The 18972-nt window shown below is 38.9% G+C and overlaps 1 protein-coding gene across 1 annotated transcript in view; it reads right to left on the bottom strand.

Annotated features, from left to right (window-relative positions):
• tdrd9 (tudor domain containing 9) overlaps window positions 1-18972 on the bottom strand; it is a 146758-nt gene that overhangs the window by 35524 nt on the left and 92262 nt on the right. The window contains exons 21-27 of the mRNA XM_087989480.1: window positions 16514-16567; window positions 13942-14058; window positions 13097-13204; window positions 10718-10818; window positions 7057-7230; window positions 2685-2802; window positions 2013-2222 (exon numbers count right to left, since the gene is read on the bottom strand). Of these exons, the coding sequence (XP_087845606.1) occupies window positions 2013-2222; window positions 2685-2802; window positions 7057-7230; window positions 10718-10818; window positions 13097-13204; window positions 13942-14058; window positions 16514-16567 (882 nt within the window). The remainder of the gene's footprint in view (window positions 1-2012; window positions 2223-2684; window positions 2803-7056; window positions 7231-10717; window positions 10819-13096; window positions 13205-13941; window positions 14059-16513; window positions 16568-18972) is intronic.

Here is an 18972-nt window from a genome sequence, read left to right as displayed (position 1 = left end):
TGATAATAATGGTTTTCAGGTCCTGACCTACCTTAATCTCTTTCTCAATTACTGGCATGTTATTCGTGTCTACCACTGTGAAGACCAACACAAAAAACCTATTCAATGCTTCGGCCATTTCATCATACCTCATGACTAAATGCCCCTTATCTTCTAAAGGACTAACGTTTACTTTAGCCACTCTTGTTTATTATATATTTATAGAAACTTTTGCTATCTGCCTTTATATTCTGTGCTAGTTTTTTTCTCATGTTTTATCTTACTTTTCTTTATAGCTTTTGAAGCAAGAATGTTCAATATGAAGCAGGGAAATTATGAAGGCATGAAACACAAATTGGTTAAGGTGGATTGGAACAATACTTTATAAAATGTAAAGTTGTACATAGGCAAATATGTGAAACCATGTTACCAGCCTATAAAGTGGAAGGAAGCTAATTTAAAAAAATAAATTGAAACAAAAATGGCCAAGCAATCTTAGGAGCAAGATGTCAGTATTTCTCATATAACGCGCATTTCATAAACGTGATTTGGCTGCCACAGGATGTGATTTTTATAAAACGAGCTCCTATTCGCTGTTATGCGATTCAATCGCATTTATTACAAGCCAGTTGCGATTTAGTCTGCTGGTACATCTATTGCAATAGGCTGTCGTCTGTGTGCGTGTATTTTTTTGCTTCTATCTGCAACTAACATGGGGAAGCGAACATTGGAATATTTTGCTGGAATGCTTACTGGGATCATGCACAGAGTGGGGGGGATGGGGGCTGAGGAGTGGAGAGAGAGAGAGAGACAGACAGAGATCAGGAGCAAAAAAAAACAAATACAGCAACGTCCAGTGAATGCTATGGAGTAATCAGGAGCTTTTGTTAAGCAGAGGCTCAGTTGCTGAGTATCTGAAGCTTTAACGCACGATGACTTTACAAAAGAGGATTTGAGAGTAGAATGGAGGTGATGTGAAACTAAGGACAGACTACTGCTGAGCCTCATCTCTCCCAATCCCACCCATACCCAGGTAATGCCAGATCCAAGTTCACCCAGTCTCTGTTTGAAGGGGTGGGTGGGGTCTGAGACTATCGACCCCTCATTCTCTCTGAAACTTAAGACCCATCAAAATGTCCAGCCATTGAGCGCCTCCCAGGCCCTTTAGCTACCCTCTCGAAGGAAGGAGATTTTACTTGTGCCAAAAAATAAACTTCTGGAAGTTTCACGAAGTTTCATGGCAGAGAGCCAGGATCTGGATAAATTCCACTCCACAAGGAGCTGGGAATACAACAATACATTGGGAACTTTCACTTGTAACAACTTGGCATTTCTGTAACTGACCACAAATGGACAGGTCCGCTAAACTGGGGTCCATCACCCTGTCTTTCCTATAGGCCCAAATACTTCGATTGCACAAATTTCTATAACATGACTGCATGGAAACACATCTACCTGCAAAACCAGCATTTGGGCAAAAATGTCATTGAATTATTTTAAAGTATCACACAAACAGAAAATTACAATATGCAGTCACCAAATATCTTTACAAGGTAGCATGCATTAACTTGTGGGTTAAGAGTTTATGAATCATCCTCCATGCAGTATAGGCTGAATGTAATATCTGCCAAATAATTGCCATAACATAGTCAAGTATGTTCTTTCTTTGTGCAATTAATGTATCAAACAGTTAATTTGTTTCTGACAATGATGCTTGAAAGCATAATGACCAGGACAGGAGAACTCTCGGTCCTTTAAGTCGCATTATCAAGTTTGCTTAAGTACTCATCCAAACAGGACACAGAAGCAACTGTCTAACATTTAAACCAAAGCACCAGTTTTTAATCTGGCAGAATAACTTCACTATTACTCCTTAATATGAGCATTGTACATCAAGTTCAGAATGAACTGAACCCACAGCTTTCTGATTTGGAAGGGAGAGTGCTACTACCTAAGCAGAGCAAAATCTACAAATGTGATATCAAATTAATAATTAAGAAAAAGATACATAGATTACAATTTTTAAAGCTGACCTCAGCAGAATTGCCGGAGACTTGCAAGACTTTAGCTCTGTAATAGTGAGTTTCATTGCATTCTGTAAATGGTGCAAGACAAAAGTCAGGACATGGCTCCAAGCTCAGTGCTGTCAACTTCAACTGATTAATTTCAGTCATCAATTTGCTTAAAGTGTGCAAGCTTTGTCCATCTGTTCTGTAACCCCAAAAGTGCCCAACTTCAACAACCTGAGGGAAAAGAATTAAATAATTCATTACCAAAGAGCACAGTTAGACAACTAACATAAAGTCAAAAATTGCAATTGCAATTATGATTGCTAGACATGCTAAATACATTCTAGTCAAGTTGAAAAAAACAAAATTGTAACAGGGTTTTAACTTTGCATTAAATCATATCGTGCTAATCAAAATTTATGTTACAAACAGCATTCCATCAACCGTATTAACATGTACCACTGCAAAGAAATAAAAATTAACATTTATTTCAACAATAACTGAACTCTAATCATGCTGCACTTCTGCAAACTAGAAGTATAAATGATCACAGTACATAAGGCCATTCAGCATATTGTTTAGTCTCTCACTTAGCACAGACTTGTATCTTCATCTGCTTCAAATATAAACCCTTGCCCTTGATCTCATGATGCTTGCCTCAACCATTTACATTGTGTTCAGTTTTTTTGTCATTACCTCAGTGACATTCATGGTGAAAAAGCGTGGAACAGGGTTACAAGGCAATTCCAAAGGACCATGTGATTTTTCTTCAGGCATCAGTTGAACAGTCCAATTTTGATAGCCCACACAGAACCTGCAATGGAGTTAACTCGTTATATTCAGATGTACAATGACTACAAACGATCTCGGCATTGACAATAAATATTGCAACATTCTTGACATCCAAACTCACAAAAAAAGATTAAAGTTGATGCTAAAACTTTCCAAAGTGGACACTAATCTTCCAGTATTAAGTCAGTGTTCTTCCATTTGGAAGAAACAAGCTTGTGTCCTTATTCTCTACGAACGGCAGATGCTAGGAATCAGAAACAAATACAGAAATTTCTGGAAAAGCTCACTGGTCTGGCAGCATCTGTGCAGAGAAATCAGAATTGTGCAAGGGTCACTGGACCCAAAACATTAACACTGATTTCTCTCCACAGATACTTCCAAACCTGCTGAGCTTTTCCAGCAATTTGTTTTTACGTCCTTATTCGTTGGGCCTAGTGCACCATCAGTCCCAGATTAATTTGGTTCACTCTTAATTGTCTTCTGAAGTAGTTCAGTGAGCCAACATGACAAAACCTACTATCAGCAGTTCATACAAAGACCACCTTTTGTTAACTTCTCAGAGGCAAATCAGAATGAACAATAAGCATCAGCCATGCCAGTCCAGGTCCAAAGAATGAAAATATACAATTACGCACACTATCTGCTTGCAAAACACACTTTGTCAGAAGACTCAGATCTTGAGAATGTTAAAACAGAAGAGCATTTGTCAAGTGAAAGATCACCCAGGTTTTGAAATAAACTAACATAAACCTTGCAAATGTCAAATACTGTCCACAATTCACAGTTTCTGCTGTCACGATTTTTGAATAATACTTTCAACAATTTTTAAAGCTAACTGCTCACTGACATTAAAGAATTGGAATTTATCTATACCTATGAACATTCTAGTTGAAGGCCTCTTTTCTTTTATATTTATTTACAGGGTATTGTCTTTATTGGCAAGGCCAGCATTTATTCCCAATCCCTAAATGTTCTCAATAAAGTACTGTTAAATGTTTCTTTAAGTGCTGCAGTCCTGGGATGGAGGGATGCCACAGTGGTGTGAGGTAGGAAGCTCCAGGATTTTGATCTCAAACAGGGAAGGAATGGCTAAACTATTCGAATTCATGATAGTATCTCACTGGAGGGGAACCAAGTAGAGGTGCTCCCATGCTTCTGCTGCTGTTATCAATCCAGGTGGTTGAAATTGTGGGCTTAAAAGTTGCTGCTGCAGGAGCCTTGTTTAAGTCACTGCAATGCTTTTGGAGATTATATGCACTATTGCGTCAAGTGTGGAGGAAATAAGTGTTGACACAAAAATATATGGAAAGGCAAGTAGTGAGGATGACACAAAGAATCTGCAGAGGGATATAGACAGATTGAGCAAGTGTGCAAAATCTTGGCAGACGGAATATTATATGGGAAGTTGTGAGGTTATGTACTTTGACAGGAAGAATTGGGGAACTTTATTTTATTTAAATAGAGAAAGATTAAATACAAAGATTTGGGAGTCCTCATGCTTAATCACAAAAAGCCAGCAGTCAAGTTCAGTGGGTAACACAGCAGGTAAATGAAATGTTGGCATTTTTTTCAAAGAGAATGATGTGTAAAAATAGGGAAGCATTGCTAAGATTACACAAAGCACTAGTTAGACCACTCCTGAAACACTGCAAACAGTTTTGGTCCCCTTATCCAAGGTGAAATTTGGGCAGTCAAGAGAAAATTCACTGGGTTAATGCTGGATATGGAGAGACTATCTTATGAGGAAAGGTTGAGTAGGTCGGGCCTGTATGCATTGCAATTCAGAATGCAGTTACCTTCTTAGAATATGGAAGATTCGTAGGGAATTTGGAAGGGTAGATGCAGAAAGGATGTTTCCCTTTGTGGGACAGCCTAGGACCAGAGGGCATAATCTTAGAGTAAAAAGTGTTCCTCATTTAAGTCAATGATAAGGGGCAATTTCATCTCAAGAGGGTAGTCAATCTGTTGAATTGCAGAAGTCTGTAAAGACTGGGTTGTTAAGTTATTCAAGGCTGAGAATAGCCGATGTTTTTGTGTGAGAGAATCAAAGGCTATGGGGAAAAGGCACTGAATAGCAGAGCAAACTTGATGGGCTGAAAGGCCCATTTATGCTCTTACCTCTTATGATGTTATAGAAGGTGACGGATAAGGTGCAAGTCAATTTGTCCTGATTGGTGTCAAGCGTCTTGAGTCTATTGAGAGCTGTACCCATCCAGGTGAGTGGAGAATATTCCATTACATTCCTAACTTTTGCTATGACAATAGTAGATTTAGATTTTAGAGTTTGTCACGTGTACTGAAGTACAGGAGTATAGAGAAAGGTGTATAGTTTTGCCACAGATGGCACCATCTTAGGTATTAAAAGGTACCAAAAAAACTTAAGGTCAAAGTAGTAAGAAAGAAAGAGTTAATAAGTTAAGCATTACTTCAGAATAGTAGATAAATAAAGAAATAAGATAATAATAATTATTGAAATCTTTCATAGTTTAAACTAGAAAAAATAAAGGACTAGTTAAAAGGTAAAACAGGCTTTGATGAGTCCTTCACTTACCTTGCTCTTCCCTCGACAGCCCCACTGCAGATACCGTCGCTGCTGCTGAAGCTACACCATTTCAATCAACCCCAGTACCCAGGCAGGATCCACTCACACGCCGAGCCAAGACACCGCCACGAGTTGTCGCGAGACCAGGCTGGGATGAGCCACAAGCCACCAACAGACTAGGCCAAGACCCACCACAAGCCACCAAGAGACCAGGCTGCAAGTCAGGTGATGACTTATTTGTCTCAGTCTAGTAGCTGGCCTGCTCTTGTAACTTCAGTGTTTAAAAGGCAATCTGATTCAGTTTCTTGTTAATGAAAGCTCCCAGGGTGTTGAGAGTGGGGGAAATCAGTTAGTTAATGTCATTAAAGGTAAGGCAATATGGTTTGATTCTCTGTTGTTGGAGATGGAAATTGCTTTTTCCTTGTGTGGCATGAATGTTCCTTGTTATTTATCGCCTAAGTCTGAATGTTATCCAACTCTTGCTGCATATGGCCAAGACTACTTCAGTATCTGCAGAGTTATGAATGCTGAACATTGCACAATGTTCAGCAAATTTCTGACCTTATGATGGAAGGAAGTTCATTGATGAAGCAGCTAAAGATGGTTGAGGATAGATCAGTAAGTACCCTGAGAAATGGTAAGCAGCTCTTGAGGCATACTGGTATGTGTGTCTACCTCTGAACCAGGAGGTCTGGGTTCTAGTCCCACCTGCTCCAGACAGTTGTCATAACATGTCCGAACAGGTTGTTTAGGAAGGTATCTACACTGACAAACAGATCATGGCTCTCACGACAGTGCTATTGTCCCCAACCTCTGGGTAGGAAAGCATGAGTTCCAAGTTCCACCTACTGATCTCTAGTTTGCAGCCAGGAGGCCTGGGATCAAATCTCACCTATTCTAGAAATGCATAATAATATCTCTGAACAGGTTGGTAAGGAAATATCAACTCGCGAAACCCCCGCAAATATGTTCTGGGACTGTGATGAACAATTTTCGAAACTACTACTATTTTCCTTTATGGTCAGTATGATTCCAAACATTGGTAAGGCTTTCCCTTCGATCTTTCATATGGCTACTTCTTCCCCAGATATTCTATACTGCTACATGATGTTTTGGAGCACATGAAATGCAGCTATTCAAAAAAAAACAGTTCACCTCTAGCTTCTCAAGGGCTACTAGGGATGGACAATAACTTTTGGCTGAGCTAGCCATGCTGACATCCGATGAATGAATTTTTAAAAAGCCTGCCTCTGCAGTTCTGGAGATTTTATTTTAAAACATAGGATTTCTGTCATATTTCTCATGGCTCCTCCGACTGCATCATTTGATGGTTCATTTCAGAATTTTCAAGAAATAAAAAACAAAACCGGTCTTCCACTCACTGGCTGTGGTGACCACAGCTCCAAATAAAAAATTCTGCTGTAGTGTTGCTACCTAGATTGCCAGTCAAATATTTGAACAAATTTCTTTCTGTCAAGAAAATACCACAAAATTGTAGAAAACAGAAAGTATGCTTCATTTTTCCTCCGCAGTTCTACACCCTGATCAAAAGAATTAATACCAATGCAGTAACAGAACAGAAGGTGCAGGCTCTCCACTGATCAGCATGATATCAGAGTTTGCCACAAACCTACCATCAAAAAATATTGTGTACGCCTTTCTCAATATTGCAATTTTCAAAACTCAGCCAAAATATACATTATTTATTCCTTTATCACCCAAATAAGGTATTACCTTGGACTCCGCAAGCCTGAACTAGGTTGTCCTTGGATCAATAACTCAATCTCCTCCACAGAATGAACCTTTAACTGCAAGGGAATACGTTGATGGGCCATCTTCAGTGCCATGTATACTGCAGGATGGATCTGTGCTCTTTTTATTGGATTTTGCACAAATTCAATAAAGCCCCTATTTTTCATTGAAAAAAATGTTTGTTAGGTAACAGCATTTACAAAAGCATTTTATATTTAATGTCACTTGGAGGAGTTAGGTTTTGAAGGAAAATGGCAAAGGAATTTTTTTCAAGTCTTACCAACATATCTGGAGAGTTTTTTTTAAAAGAAGTTTATGGTGGACAGTTGAGATTTTTCAAAACATGATTGCCTAGAAATCATTTAAATAGTGATAATTGCTTGCTTTTCAGAAGACCAGGGTTTTCAAATGTGGGAGTCGATTTGGGTTGCGAGCTGAAATTCTGGAGTCCCAAGTTCTCAGCCAGCAATGGTCACTCAAACAACTATAACTGCTATGCTCCCACTGTCCCCTGCTTTGCAGCCTCTCACACCACTCTTATATACTTTCAAGGGGTTGCAACTGTTTTCAAGCCTCAATGTTAGGGTCACAGTGTAAAATGGTTGGAAAGTACTGCTGTAGACATTAATTCAGAAGTTGCTGGAAAAGCTCAGCAGGTCCGGCAGCATCTGTAAAGAGAAATCAAAGTTAACGTTTCGGGTCTGGTGACCCTTGCTCAGGACTTGGTTTTTATACTGCTGTATAAACTGTTTATTTGAACTGACTTGGAGAGATTCTTATGTTATCTAATGGAGTTGGCAAAATTCCACCCCCCACCACCCCGCCACTTATAACAAGGTGAGTTGGAGGAAAGCTTACTATGAACAAACTGCCCAGCTGACCATACCTATTTCTGAAAAGTAAACCTAGTGGAAGTGGAACCTACTTCATATTTTGAAAGAGAAATTGAAAGAACATCTCCAGTTGGACTTCCTGAGTAAGCTGTATCTGCAATACTTCAGAGACAAAACATGAGCGATTAGTGACTTGATCGTTTGTGCTGGCCAACCACTGCAACAAACTCCATAATATCCTGTACTTTATCTTTTGGCCGATGAACCATTCTTTTCAAAATGTCAATCTCTACAGAGATTTTATTTTGCCTGTTTTTCTGAAGACTGTGGCTGTGCTATTGGGAACATTTAAAGGGATAAATATTACTAATTGTATTCATTAATCAATGACTACATCTTTAATGAATAGATTTTGTTTTGAGAATAAATTCAATTGTTCATTAAGAAAGCAGGTTGATAGATTTTTTTTATTTAAAACAAGAAGATAATCTATTTAACTGGTCATCATGACAAGTGGAAAAAGTTTTTGTTTCATTTTATCTTAAAGTGGTTGGATGAGAGCCTTGGTTGGAACACCAGAGTAAAAGATTTGAAACTGACAATTTATAGTTGTCAACCCCAAGTTTAATTCTCTGGTCTTTGCCAAAAGAATCTGAACAGTTTAAGTTTGTTTAGATCATTCTTCCAACAGAATAATGGTTACTAAAATGGTTTTATCTATTATCAACAGCCCAAAGTTTTAAATAAAGCATATATACGTTAGAATGCTATCGGCACATTATTTACTGTCATGCTGTACATGTTTATTCATGTGTGTTACATCTAAAGACAGGTACAGTTGTACTAGTATAACATGTGCATTCTGACTTGTTCCACTGCATTTCATATATTTTGAGATCACTGACCATTGGTTGCTCCGCACTGAAGAGAATTTCATGCAATTTGTCTACACAAATCTTCCAATTAAAGGCTTTTCAACAACAGGATTCCTCACCACATTGTCTTAAAGCTTTTAATACTTGTAAACAAACATCTGAGGATCCATCAATACTTCCAAATCCTTGGCTTTTATACACTATATTCAAAATTCAAGTCAGGCAATACTGGTTGAAATCCAAGAAACAAAAATGTCTTCATATAGAAAACTCTGCCCTCAGCAGGAATAGATAACTAGCAAACTACGAAAATGAAGTGTGAAGACCATTGGAGTGCATCATTTTAGGTCTGCCATTATGATTTGAGGGAATTGTACAAATTACATGAAAAATTCCCTCAGCTAGATGATAGCTTTGATAATTTTCTGTAGTCTTTCGAGCACAATGTTTTACAAACTGGTTGACCACACTGATTGAAGGTACCCATGTCACAAGAAACATCTCTTCCGATAAGTCTGTCTTACTCCTAGTAAATTGGAAGAATTTGTTTTTTTTTAAGAAAAACATTGTTAGATAACATTGCATTATATATATGTAATGACTGAACTCTCCATTTCCACGGTGACAAGATGTGGAGTTGATCAAGGAGTTGCATTTGTTGAGCATTGTGTTATGGAAGTACTATATTGTTTACAGTTGTAGTTCATTGCCAGGGCATGCCTGCTGCTAAGCTGTAAGCACTTACAGAATTTCTTGGCATCAGTAAGATAATTCTGATTAAGGAACCATAAAAAATGTAAAAACATCAAAATTAGAGCAGCTGGGTACACTGAGATTAGGGTGAACAGCTTGGATTAGCAATTCCATTCAGACTTCATTCAGAAAATAGTATTACAAACAACTTCGCACAAATAGCTATCCTGAATCATCTTAGTGTCCCGGCAAACTGAATAACTAGGGCTTTTACTTAATTAGAGGGTACGCAAGAAGGGGGAAAGTACAGGCCTGCTCTCAGTTTGCTCTCATAGTTAATTTTGTATCTCGATCATCTTTTTGTCCTCCAGTGCTGCAACATGAAATTATCCCAGTCTTTGGGACTATCACTGACTTTGGCCTCCTCACGTGGTTTTTCTTTCTCTCCTTAAGTTCAGTTTGACAGGGTTGATACAAAGATTGGCTCCTCTTGTGGGAGAGTCCAAGGACAGAGGGCATAATGTCAGAGTAAGGGGTCATCTATTTAAGTCAGAGATGAGGAGAAATTTCTCTCAGAGAGCAATGAGTCTATGGAATTCTTTACTACAGAGGGCCGTTCAGGCTGGGTCATTAAGTACATTCAAGACTGAGATAAACAGATTTTTAATCTGTAAGGTTTATGGGATAAAGAAAGTGAAGGCAAGGATTATCATATCAGCCATGATCTCATTGAGTGACAGAGCAGACATCAATGGACCTAATGGCTTACTTCCACTCTTACATCTTATGATCTTATAACTCAACCCAGCAGTAAATAGAGGAGAACCCTTTGCTTCTGAATTCAGCTGTGGATAAGGTAGTGACATATTACTTTACTGGAAGAAGAACTCCTGCAGTATCACAGCACCAATACTTAAAGTTAACATCAATGACTACACTAATATTATATTTATATAAACAGTACAAACACTGACATTTTCTTAATGAGATCAACAGTGAAATCACAAATTTACTTTGCCTCTCACAATCCCCCCTTTATCTTCTGAATGAAGGCTTTTTGTCATTTCAATTTCTATTTTATTGATGTAAATTTCCTTGAACATTCAAAGCATTTTGGATAGGTCAGAAAACAAATCTAAACATTAGCATTGTTACAATAAAGCTGAGAACCCACCCAATGTATTGAGTCAAAGTTCATTTAAACACGTTAATGAAGTTATCAGCAAACCAAATTCAACTTACTTTGAACCATCAAATGAAAGAGCTCTGATTTGACCACACTGCCTGAACAGAGATAGCAACTGTTGGTAGTATAGGAATCCATAAGGTGGGACATTCCTCACCTACAGCACAATGATATCAGATTTTAGTTCCTCCAACAAAATTGACAGGATGGTGGCTATGGTACTCATTCTGAAATACAAGTGAAGGTTTAATTCTTATTTGAGACAAACATTTTATCATTAATTTCTACGTAGAATTGTTGACAGGCGGGTTGCAACTTGAATTGTCTGTTTGTACTTATTAACACAGATGTACACTTAATAAATAGCTGTTGGCAGATCACCCTCACCTAACAACAACCAATGATTTAAGGAGTGAACAAGTCATTGCAAGGATTGACATCGACCTTGTCTATTTTCCCTGTGGACTTGTTGCTGCAGGTTTGAAGCAGTCTTTTGAAACATATGAGGAGACTTACTGGAATACAATGTCAAGAGTTCATAAGAACTGTCCATAGCTATCCTAGAAATCTTCTACAAGGATTAACTTGTGGACTGGGAGTCCTTCTAGATTCACCAGGAACAATAAACACTTGGTCAATGGTGTCTTCCTATAGACCTGCAAACTGCAAGAAGTGGAGAAAGGTAGGAGACCATAGCACAGCAGTACCCACTGCTTCAAAACAAAGGGATAAGACAAGGAGTTGGACATTCACTACTAAGAGTACATGATATATAAAGACCATGATACAAAGGAGCTGAAATTAGGCAAAATACTCCAGATGCTAGAGATCTGGAACAAAACCAGAAAGGTCTGACAGCAGCTGGAAAGAAGCTGGAAAGAGTTAAAATTTCAAGTCCAATGACTCTCCTTCATAACACCACTGATTACTCTCTTTGAAAGCCCTCTACCAGGACTTTCAGTGCCGCTATGTTCTTGTCTCTTGGTTCCCAAACCATCCTGGTCGAACTGGATGAGTAAAACCCACCTGCGCTCAGAAAACTTCCAACCAATCAGCACAAGTACTATGCCTTCAAGTGCAGCCTATTTCAAATTACAGCATTTATCAATGAAGATAAGAATTCGGCCATTTGTGGTACTGTGGCAATATCCCTACCTCTGAGCCAGGAGAACTGTCCTCAAGACCTACCTATTTCAGAGGCCTCATAACATTTTTGATTAAAATATATTATGAGGCTGATTCGAAAAATATGTACTAAGACCGAAGTTGCTAAAACTACAATTGCAACGGGCATGTCATACCTGGATAGCAGCCATTCAATGCCTGTTTTCACCTTTTCATCAAAACAAGCATGGCTTTTATAAGCACAAAGAGCATAAGAAAACAAAGTTAAAAATCACACAACACCAGGTTATAGCCCTCAGGTTTAATTGGAAATACTAGTTTTCAGAGCACCGCTCCTTCATCAGACGGTTGTGGAGGAGCAGCGCTCCGAAAGCTCCAAAAGCATCTGTGGAGAGAAATCAGAGTTAATGTTTCGGGTCAAGTGACCTTTCCTCAGAACTGGTAATTGTTCAACTGTAATTCATTTTATGTTTAAACCAAAACAATACATTTTTAGTAGGAGAAAGTGAGGACTGCAGATGCTGGAGATCAGAGCTTAAAAATGTGTTGCTGGAAAAGCGCAGCAGGTCAGGCAGCATCAAAGGAACAGGAGAATCGACGTTTTGGGCATAAGCCCTTCTTCAGGAATTTTTAGTGCCTCATATAACATACAAGAGATGGTTCTAATATTCACAACACTGACACAAATGTTTCAGAAATTTAAACTAAAGGAAGAGAATTGTTTCATGACAGTGAAAAGCAAGTATAAAAACAAAACAGAACCAGGATTTTGAGCATGACCACCTCAAACCAATGTTTATAATTGAGCATGATACTGCTGAATTTTTTTCATTTGAATCATGGAAGTGGCTATTTTTAATTCTTTCAAAGTAAGGTTTACAATTCAATGAAGTTTTTGAAATATTTTATTTGTCAAGAGTTTTTATTTAAAAAATAATAATTACTCTACATGTAGATATTTAAACTCAAGAGAAAGTGAGGACTGCAGATGCTGGAGATCAGAGGCAAAAAGTGCAGAGCTGGAACCATACAGGTCAGACAGCATTCGACGAGCAGGAGAATCAATGTTTTGGGCATAAACCCTTCGCTTATGCCCAAAGCGTCGACGCTCCCGCTCCTCAGATGCTGCCTGACCCGCTGTGTTTTTCCAGCTCTGCACTTTTTGACATTTAAACCGAACAAAGCATTTACAATTAAGCATGTGCCAATATAGCATTTTGGTCTGTATTCTCCAACAAATATGCCAGAGTTTTTATACCAAAAAAATCAATGAAGCATAACCAAAATTCTCCCAAGTCATGCCTACATACCACTACTGTAGTTTTGTAGTCTTTTCTAGCCAGCTCTTTCATTGCAATTTCTTCAGAGACTGGACCAAATGTAAAATAATTGGGGTAAAAAGCTCCAGCCAGGACAACCTATGGAAAAATTACATTGCAATATAAACAAAGCACAAGTTAAAGCAGGCAACTCTAATTTTTAAAACTCACGTCTATTCACTCGGGCAAGTAGATACCTAAATAGGGGTCTTCAAAAACAGATGCTCAAAGTGCATCAATGCATTAAAATAAAAGTTTGTTTGAAGAGGAATTGTGTTAGCGGTTCAGAGGTTTGCTTGGTTCTTTCAGAGGATAAAATGCTCAAGTTATGTAGCAAGGTTGAACAGATTGGCCCTTGACTCTGCACTTCACAAAACGTTCAGAGGTGATCTTATTGAAACATATAAGGTCCAGAGGGGACTTTACAGGGTAATTGCCGAGAGGGTGCTTGCCCTTGTAGGAGAGACATGAGGGTGTGTGGGGGAGGAGGGTGGAGAACAAAAAAAAAGTGACCCAAAGACCACAATCAGATCAGCCACGATCATAATTAAAGCATAGCAAAATGTTGTTCCACATGATCTATTCCTGCTCCCAGTCCTCCTTGCTGTCAATGTGCAAGGACCTGGCCTCTGCAGGAACTTCATGCTGGGTGCGTAAGGGGCAGAGTCTCTTTCTGTCTTTTACCAGACCAGTCATACAAGGAAGGGACCAGGATACCTCTATTGAATAACAGGTGCACACATCACATCAGGCTGTTGTAAAATTTGGTCAATATTTAGGTAAGATGTAAAACTTGAAAAGTTTTGAAAATAGAAACATGGAAAAAAAAACAGTACCTGCAGAATGAATCTTTGTTTATGTACATACTCTTCATTTGTACACCCACTGGGGTGATCAACACACATATTAAAACATTGGACACGTTCTTTCAATTCCTCATACAACTGTGCCACCTAGGAGGAACCAGTCAAAAATGAATTAATTGGAATTCATGTTGAAAAACATTACATTTCAGCAGGTCTGCAGCATCTGTGGAGAGAAATCAGAGCTAATGTCTCAGGTCCAATAACCCTTTTTCAGAACTTAATTAATTTCTTCTTTTGAAATCCTACGCTGCAAACCCTACCTAGTTTTGAAATCATATAATTACCACAGGTCTTCGCTATTTTATCTAGAAGAAAGAATAATCAATCAGGTGAGGGGCAAGATCAATCAGATGGCAGACTATCCAACCCAGAAATGGAAAACAAAAACTGACAGACAAAACAACAAGAGTAATGATCTGTCTTTCAAACACATTTAGCCAGAACTCCCTGGATAATGAAAATAAAGCAGACAAGACAGATGTTAGATTATTCTGTAATTCAGAATCGGGCAGAATATAAAACTTTGAAGAGAATATGAAAAACAGTAATGAGTGGAAATAGAAAAAGTACAAAAAGATAGACAACGCTTATGAAAGACAATCTCAATTTTCTTTCAGCATATAAATCATACATATTTGGGAAACAGGAAAGGTCCTAAAAGAAGATGTAAACAGAGAGGCTGAATGTGAGCATAATGTGAGTACTAAATGAGTACTTCACTCCTGTATTTAGCAAGGAAAATGCTGCCCAGAGTCAATTCAAAAGAGGAGGTAGCTGAGATGCTAGCTATGTTAAAAATTGGGGATGAGAAAGTCTTTTATAGGCTGGTTAAACTTGAAGCTGATAAGCTCACCAGTTCCACATCACCTGCATCTTAGAGATGGCTGCAATTTACAGACAATGACCATAATTTTCTGATGCTCCTTGGATAAAGGGGTTGGGTCAAAGGACAGGAAAACAATAAATAATGTCAACCTTGTTCAAAAAAGGTTAAAACTATAAGCCCAGCCAACTATTGCCATGAGAGTTTAATCTTGTTGATGGAAAAGCTTTTGGAAACAATACTAGGGCAGAATTAACAATCATTTTGACAAATGTAGATTAATTAACAAAAGCCTGCCTAATAACTATTAAAGGCAAACCTTTTAGAGTTTGATAAGTTATCACAGAAGGTTGAGAAGATAAAAGGATTGACAAAAAGAGTTGAAGAAATGTCACATAATTGGTATGTCTGTCAAGTTAGCGCCGATGTAACAATGGCAATTATACCAGTATGGAAACAAACCTGACTCACAGACAGAAAACAGAGCGCTGGTAAATAGCTGCACTTCCAACTGGAGAAAGTTACAAAATGGAGTTCCAGATCATAAACTGCACAATATCAAAGTGTGAAGATGACACAAAATGCATTGTGAATAACATCGTGACAAAACTCAAGATAACATCGAAAAGTTGGTGGACTGGGCAGACATATAACAGATGTCAGCCTTCAGCCAATTCGATTCATTTGGCATGACCTCAAAAAACAGCTGTGGAGTCATGTGAAGACATTTGAAAAAGTGCAGAAAAGAATCATGATTATGTCTCTAGGGATCCTGTAAGTCAACTTCATGGGCAGATTGCAGAAGTTGTAGCTGTACTCCTTGAAGGAGAAGATTAAGAAATGAATGAAGATGTTCAAAATAAAAACGAACTTTGCAGAGAAGAGAGGAGAAATCATTTTTAATGGTAGGTTGAGACCAAAGGGTACATATTTAAAAGGTAAGTGTCAAAAGCAGCAAAGGAAAAATGGGAGGAATGTTTGTTTTAATGCAGCAAGAAGTTAGCAACTGGAGTGCACTGCCTGACAATATGGTGAAGGCAGAATCAAGGTTTCTCAAAAAGAATTTATTGATTAGCTGAAGAACAAACTTTGCTAGGTCACTGGAAAAGGAAGGAGAGAGGGGCTAGAGAAACTGCTCAGTGGAGAGCTGGCACAGATATGTTAGAATCAATGGTCCTCTGTGCTATAATTAATTACGTAATCTGCAGAAGTTTACTGCACTTCTGCTACCCAGGTCCTTCAATAACTTAGACTAAAATAATGAACCACTTCTGTGTGTTACACCATTTCCATTCTTGTTACAATAGTTCTCAAACCTTACTTTGTTCGAACTTCAGCCAAATACACAAGAGACAAATTCCTTTAAAAAAATCCTATGAGCAGATCCCCACTTCTTCAATTCATTACTGCGGTGTCAGACTTACAGCAAGAAATGGCTCACAGGCAAAATGACATTAAATTCACTTCACTATTAGCTTCATGAATTATTTCTCCCTATGGAGATGTATACTGATGAAGAAGAATATTGCAATTGTGAAGTTCTTGAATACATTTTAGTAATTTCAGGAAACTTGCAATTGAAGAAAACAGACATGTGAACAACTCCTTGAAATTGTGAAGAGAAGTACAGCTATGGGAATGGAATATTACAGCTACCAGGTAATTGTTAAACATTAACAGTCTTTGTTGTTATATATTAGTCCTTGACAATAAACTCACCTCTTTAATTCTTTTTATCTGGATGTAATTTGACTTTCCCCATTCTAACTCAGCCTGTGTCATATCAATAACAATGGTAAGAATAGGTGCACAATACATCAATTTACAAAGGGCAAAACTTAATATTGAGACACAAAATCAAAATGTTGAAATATGAACAAAAGTCAATAATGCCAAGAGTTGAAATCAGTTAAACAAAGCTGTACATTTTTTATGAATTGTCTTATGAAGCATCCAAGTTGGAATGACCCAATAAAATTCATTATGGTCCAGTTATTTCAAGAGTGATGATTTTTATGAATCTCATTCAATTTTAACAACTATTCATAACAAATGTAGCCAAATAAAATCATACAGCTACACAATTATCAACTTGTAAGGATAGTTTTTCAAATAATACACCGGAAGTCAAACTCTAAGGTTGAAGAATAGAACTGACCAACTGACAGCAGCCAACAACAGCAAAACTCTGAAGTGAAGAAATGAAAACAAGCATGTTCTGGTCTACCTTGAAAATTTTCATAAGATAAAATAGTACTGGATATAACAATAACTGCACTGTAGTATCAAGATCAATGAAGAATGGACATTTTTCAATAATACCTGTCCTTCAATTTTATTAAAAACATGAATTAGAATCTAAGCAGCTGCCGCTAATGTACATTACAAGAGAGAACATTGGTGATAAAGATGATGCAGTTTTAAGTATTCCTTATACATCTTCAGTGTGTCTTCAAATACAAATTGTTTGGACAATTCCATAATCACTCCAATCTCCACTGATTATCTCACACTTTCTTCATTCAAGGTGAATAAAACAAACGGTCTGAAAATACACAGTCTTAGATTGGGATTGCATGAAGCTTTTAAAATACTTCTTTTCTGAAAAATGTGTTGCTAGAAAAGCGCAGCAGGTCAGGCAGCATCCAAGGAGCAGGAGAATCGACATTTCGGGCTTAAGCCCTTCTTCAGGAATGAGGAAGGTGTGCCAAGCAGGCTAAGATAAAAGGCAGGGAGGAGGGACTTGGGGGAGGGGTGTTGGGAATGCGATAGGTGGAAGGAAGTTAAGGTGAGAGTGATAGGCCGGAGAGTGGGTGGGGGCGGAGAGGTCGGGAAGATGATTGTAGGTCAAGAAGGCGGTACTGAGTCCGAGGGTTGGGACTGAGATAAGGTGGGGGGAGGGGAAATGAGGAAGCTGGAGAAATCTGCATTCATCCCTTGTGGTTGGAGGGTTCCTAGGCGGAAGATGAGGCGCTCTTCCTCCAGGCGTCGTGTTGCCATGGTCTGGCGATGGAGGCGGCCAAGGACCTGCATGTCCTTGGCGGAGTGGGAGGGGGAGTTAAAGTGTTCAGCCACGGGACGGTTGGGTTGGTTGGTGCGGGTGTCCCAGAGGTGTTCTCTGAAACGTTCCGCAAGTAGGCGGCCTGTCTCCCCAATGTAGAGGAAATCTTTCTTTTGCATACTCTCTTTCACTACACCGCCAATATGCTGGTGGTGCTGTCATGGCAATTATAGAAGTGTGATCAAATAAGGACAAAGGATGTTCAAATCAGGATGCATTTTGATTAAGATGACAACTTGGAGGTCACTTTGCTCCCACAATCCTGCTGCTCATCCTCTCAATGGCGGAGATCGCATGGCAGAGTGGACAATTCAGACAAAGAAAAATACAGTGCAAAAACAAGCCCTTCAGCCCTCCAAGCCTGCACTAACCTTACATACTAAAACTGTTTTCACTTACAGCAACTGTATCCTTCTATTCCTTTCCTAGTCATGTATTCGTCCAAGGTTTCTTGACTGCTGCTATTGTGCTTGCTTTGACCACCTCCTCTGGTGGCATGTTCCAGGTACTCACTCTGAACACGCACCCCTCGGGGGCTCCAGTGTTGAGTGTTACTGAGGATGACATATTGCCCCCAATCTTCACTGATTACGGCCTGTGGGTCAGGAAACTGAGGATCCAGTTGCTTAGTCAGAGAACACTAAGTTTAGTAATCAGTCTTGAGGGGATAATAGTGTTAAAGGCTGAACTGTAGTCAATGAGCAGGATTCTTACGTAGCTGTTCTTGGTGTCAAGATGTTCTAGGGAGGAGTGAAGGACAAATGATATGGCATCTGATGTGGATCTGTTGGTTAGATAGGCAAATTGGAGTGGGTCAAGAGTAGCAGGGAGGCTGGAATTGATTAATGCCATGACCAGCCTTTCAAAGCACTTCATAACCACTGAAGTTAAGGCCACTGGGTGGTAGTCATTGAGACATGTCCATGAGCCTTCTTAGGCAGAGGGATGATGTTGGCCCTCTTGAAACAGGCAGGGACAGTGGCCTGCTGCAGGGAGAAGTTGATGATGTCCGAGAAGACTTCTGCCAGGTGATCTGCGCATGCTCTGAGTACACAGCCTGGTATTTTGTCTGGTTCCATCGCTTTCCTTGGATTCATACGAAGGAAAACTGATCTGA

The sequence above is a fragment of the Chiloscyllium plagiosum genome, unplaced genomic scaffold, assembly GCF_037043375.1.
Source record: "Chiloscyllium plagiosum isolate Xiang-an unplaced genomic scaffold, Cpla_swu_hap1 HiC_scaffold_8, whole genome shotgun sequence".
NCBI classification, from domain to species: Eukaryota; Metazoa; Chordata; class Chondrichthyes; order Orectolobiformes; family Hemiscylliidae; genus Chiloscyllium; species Chiloscyllium plagiosum.
The sequence above is the reverse complement of the archived record's forward strand: the minus strand, read 5'-3'. Positions and strand labels throughout refer to the sequence as shown.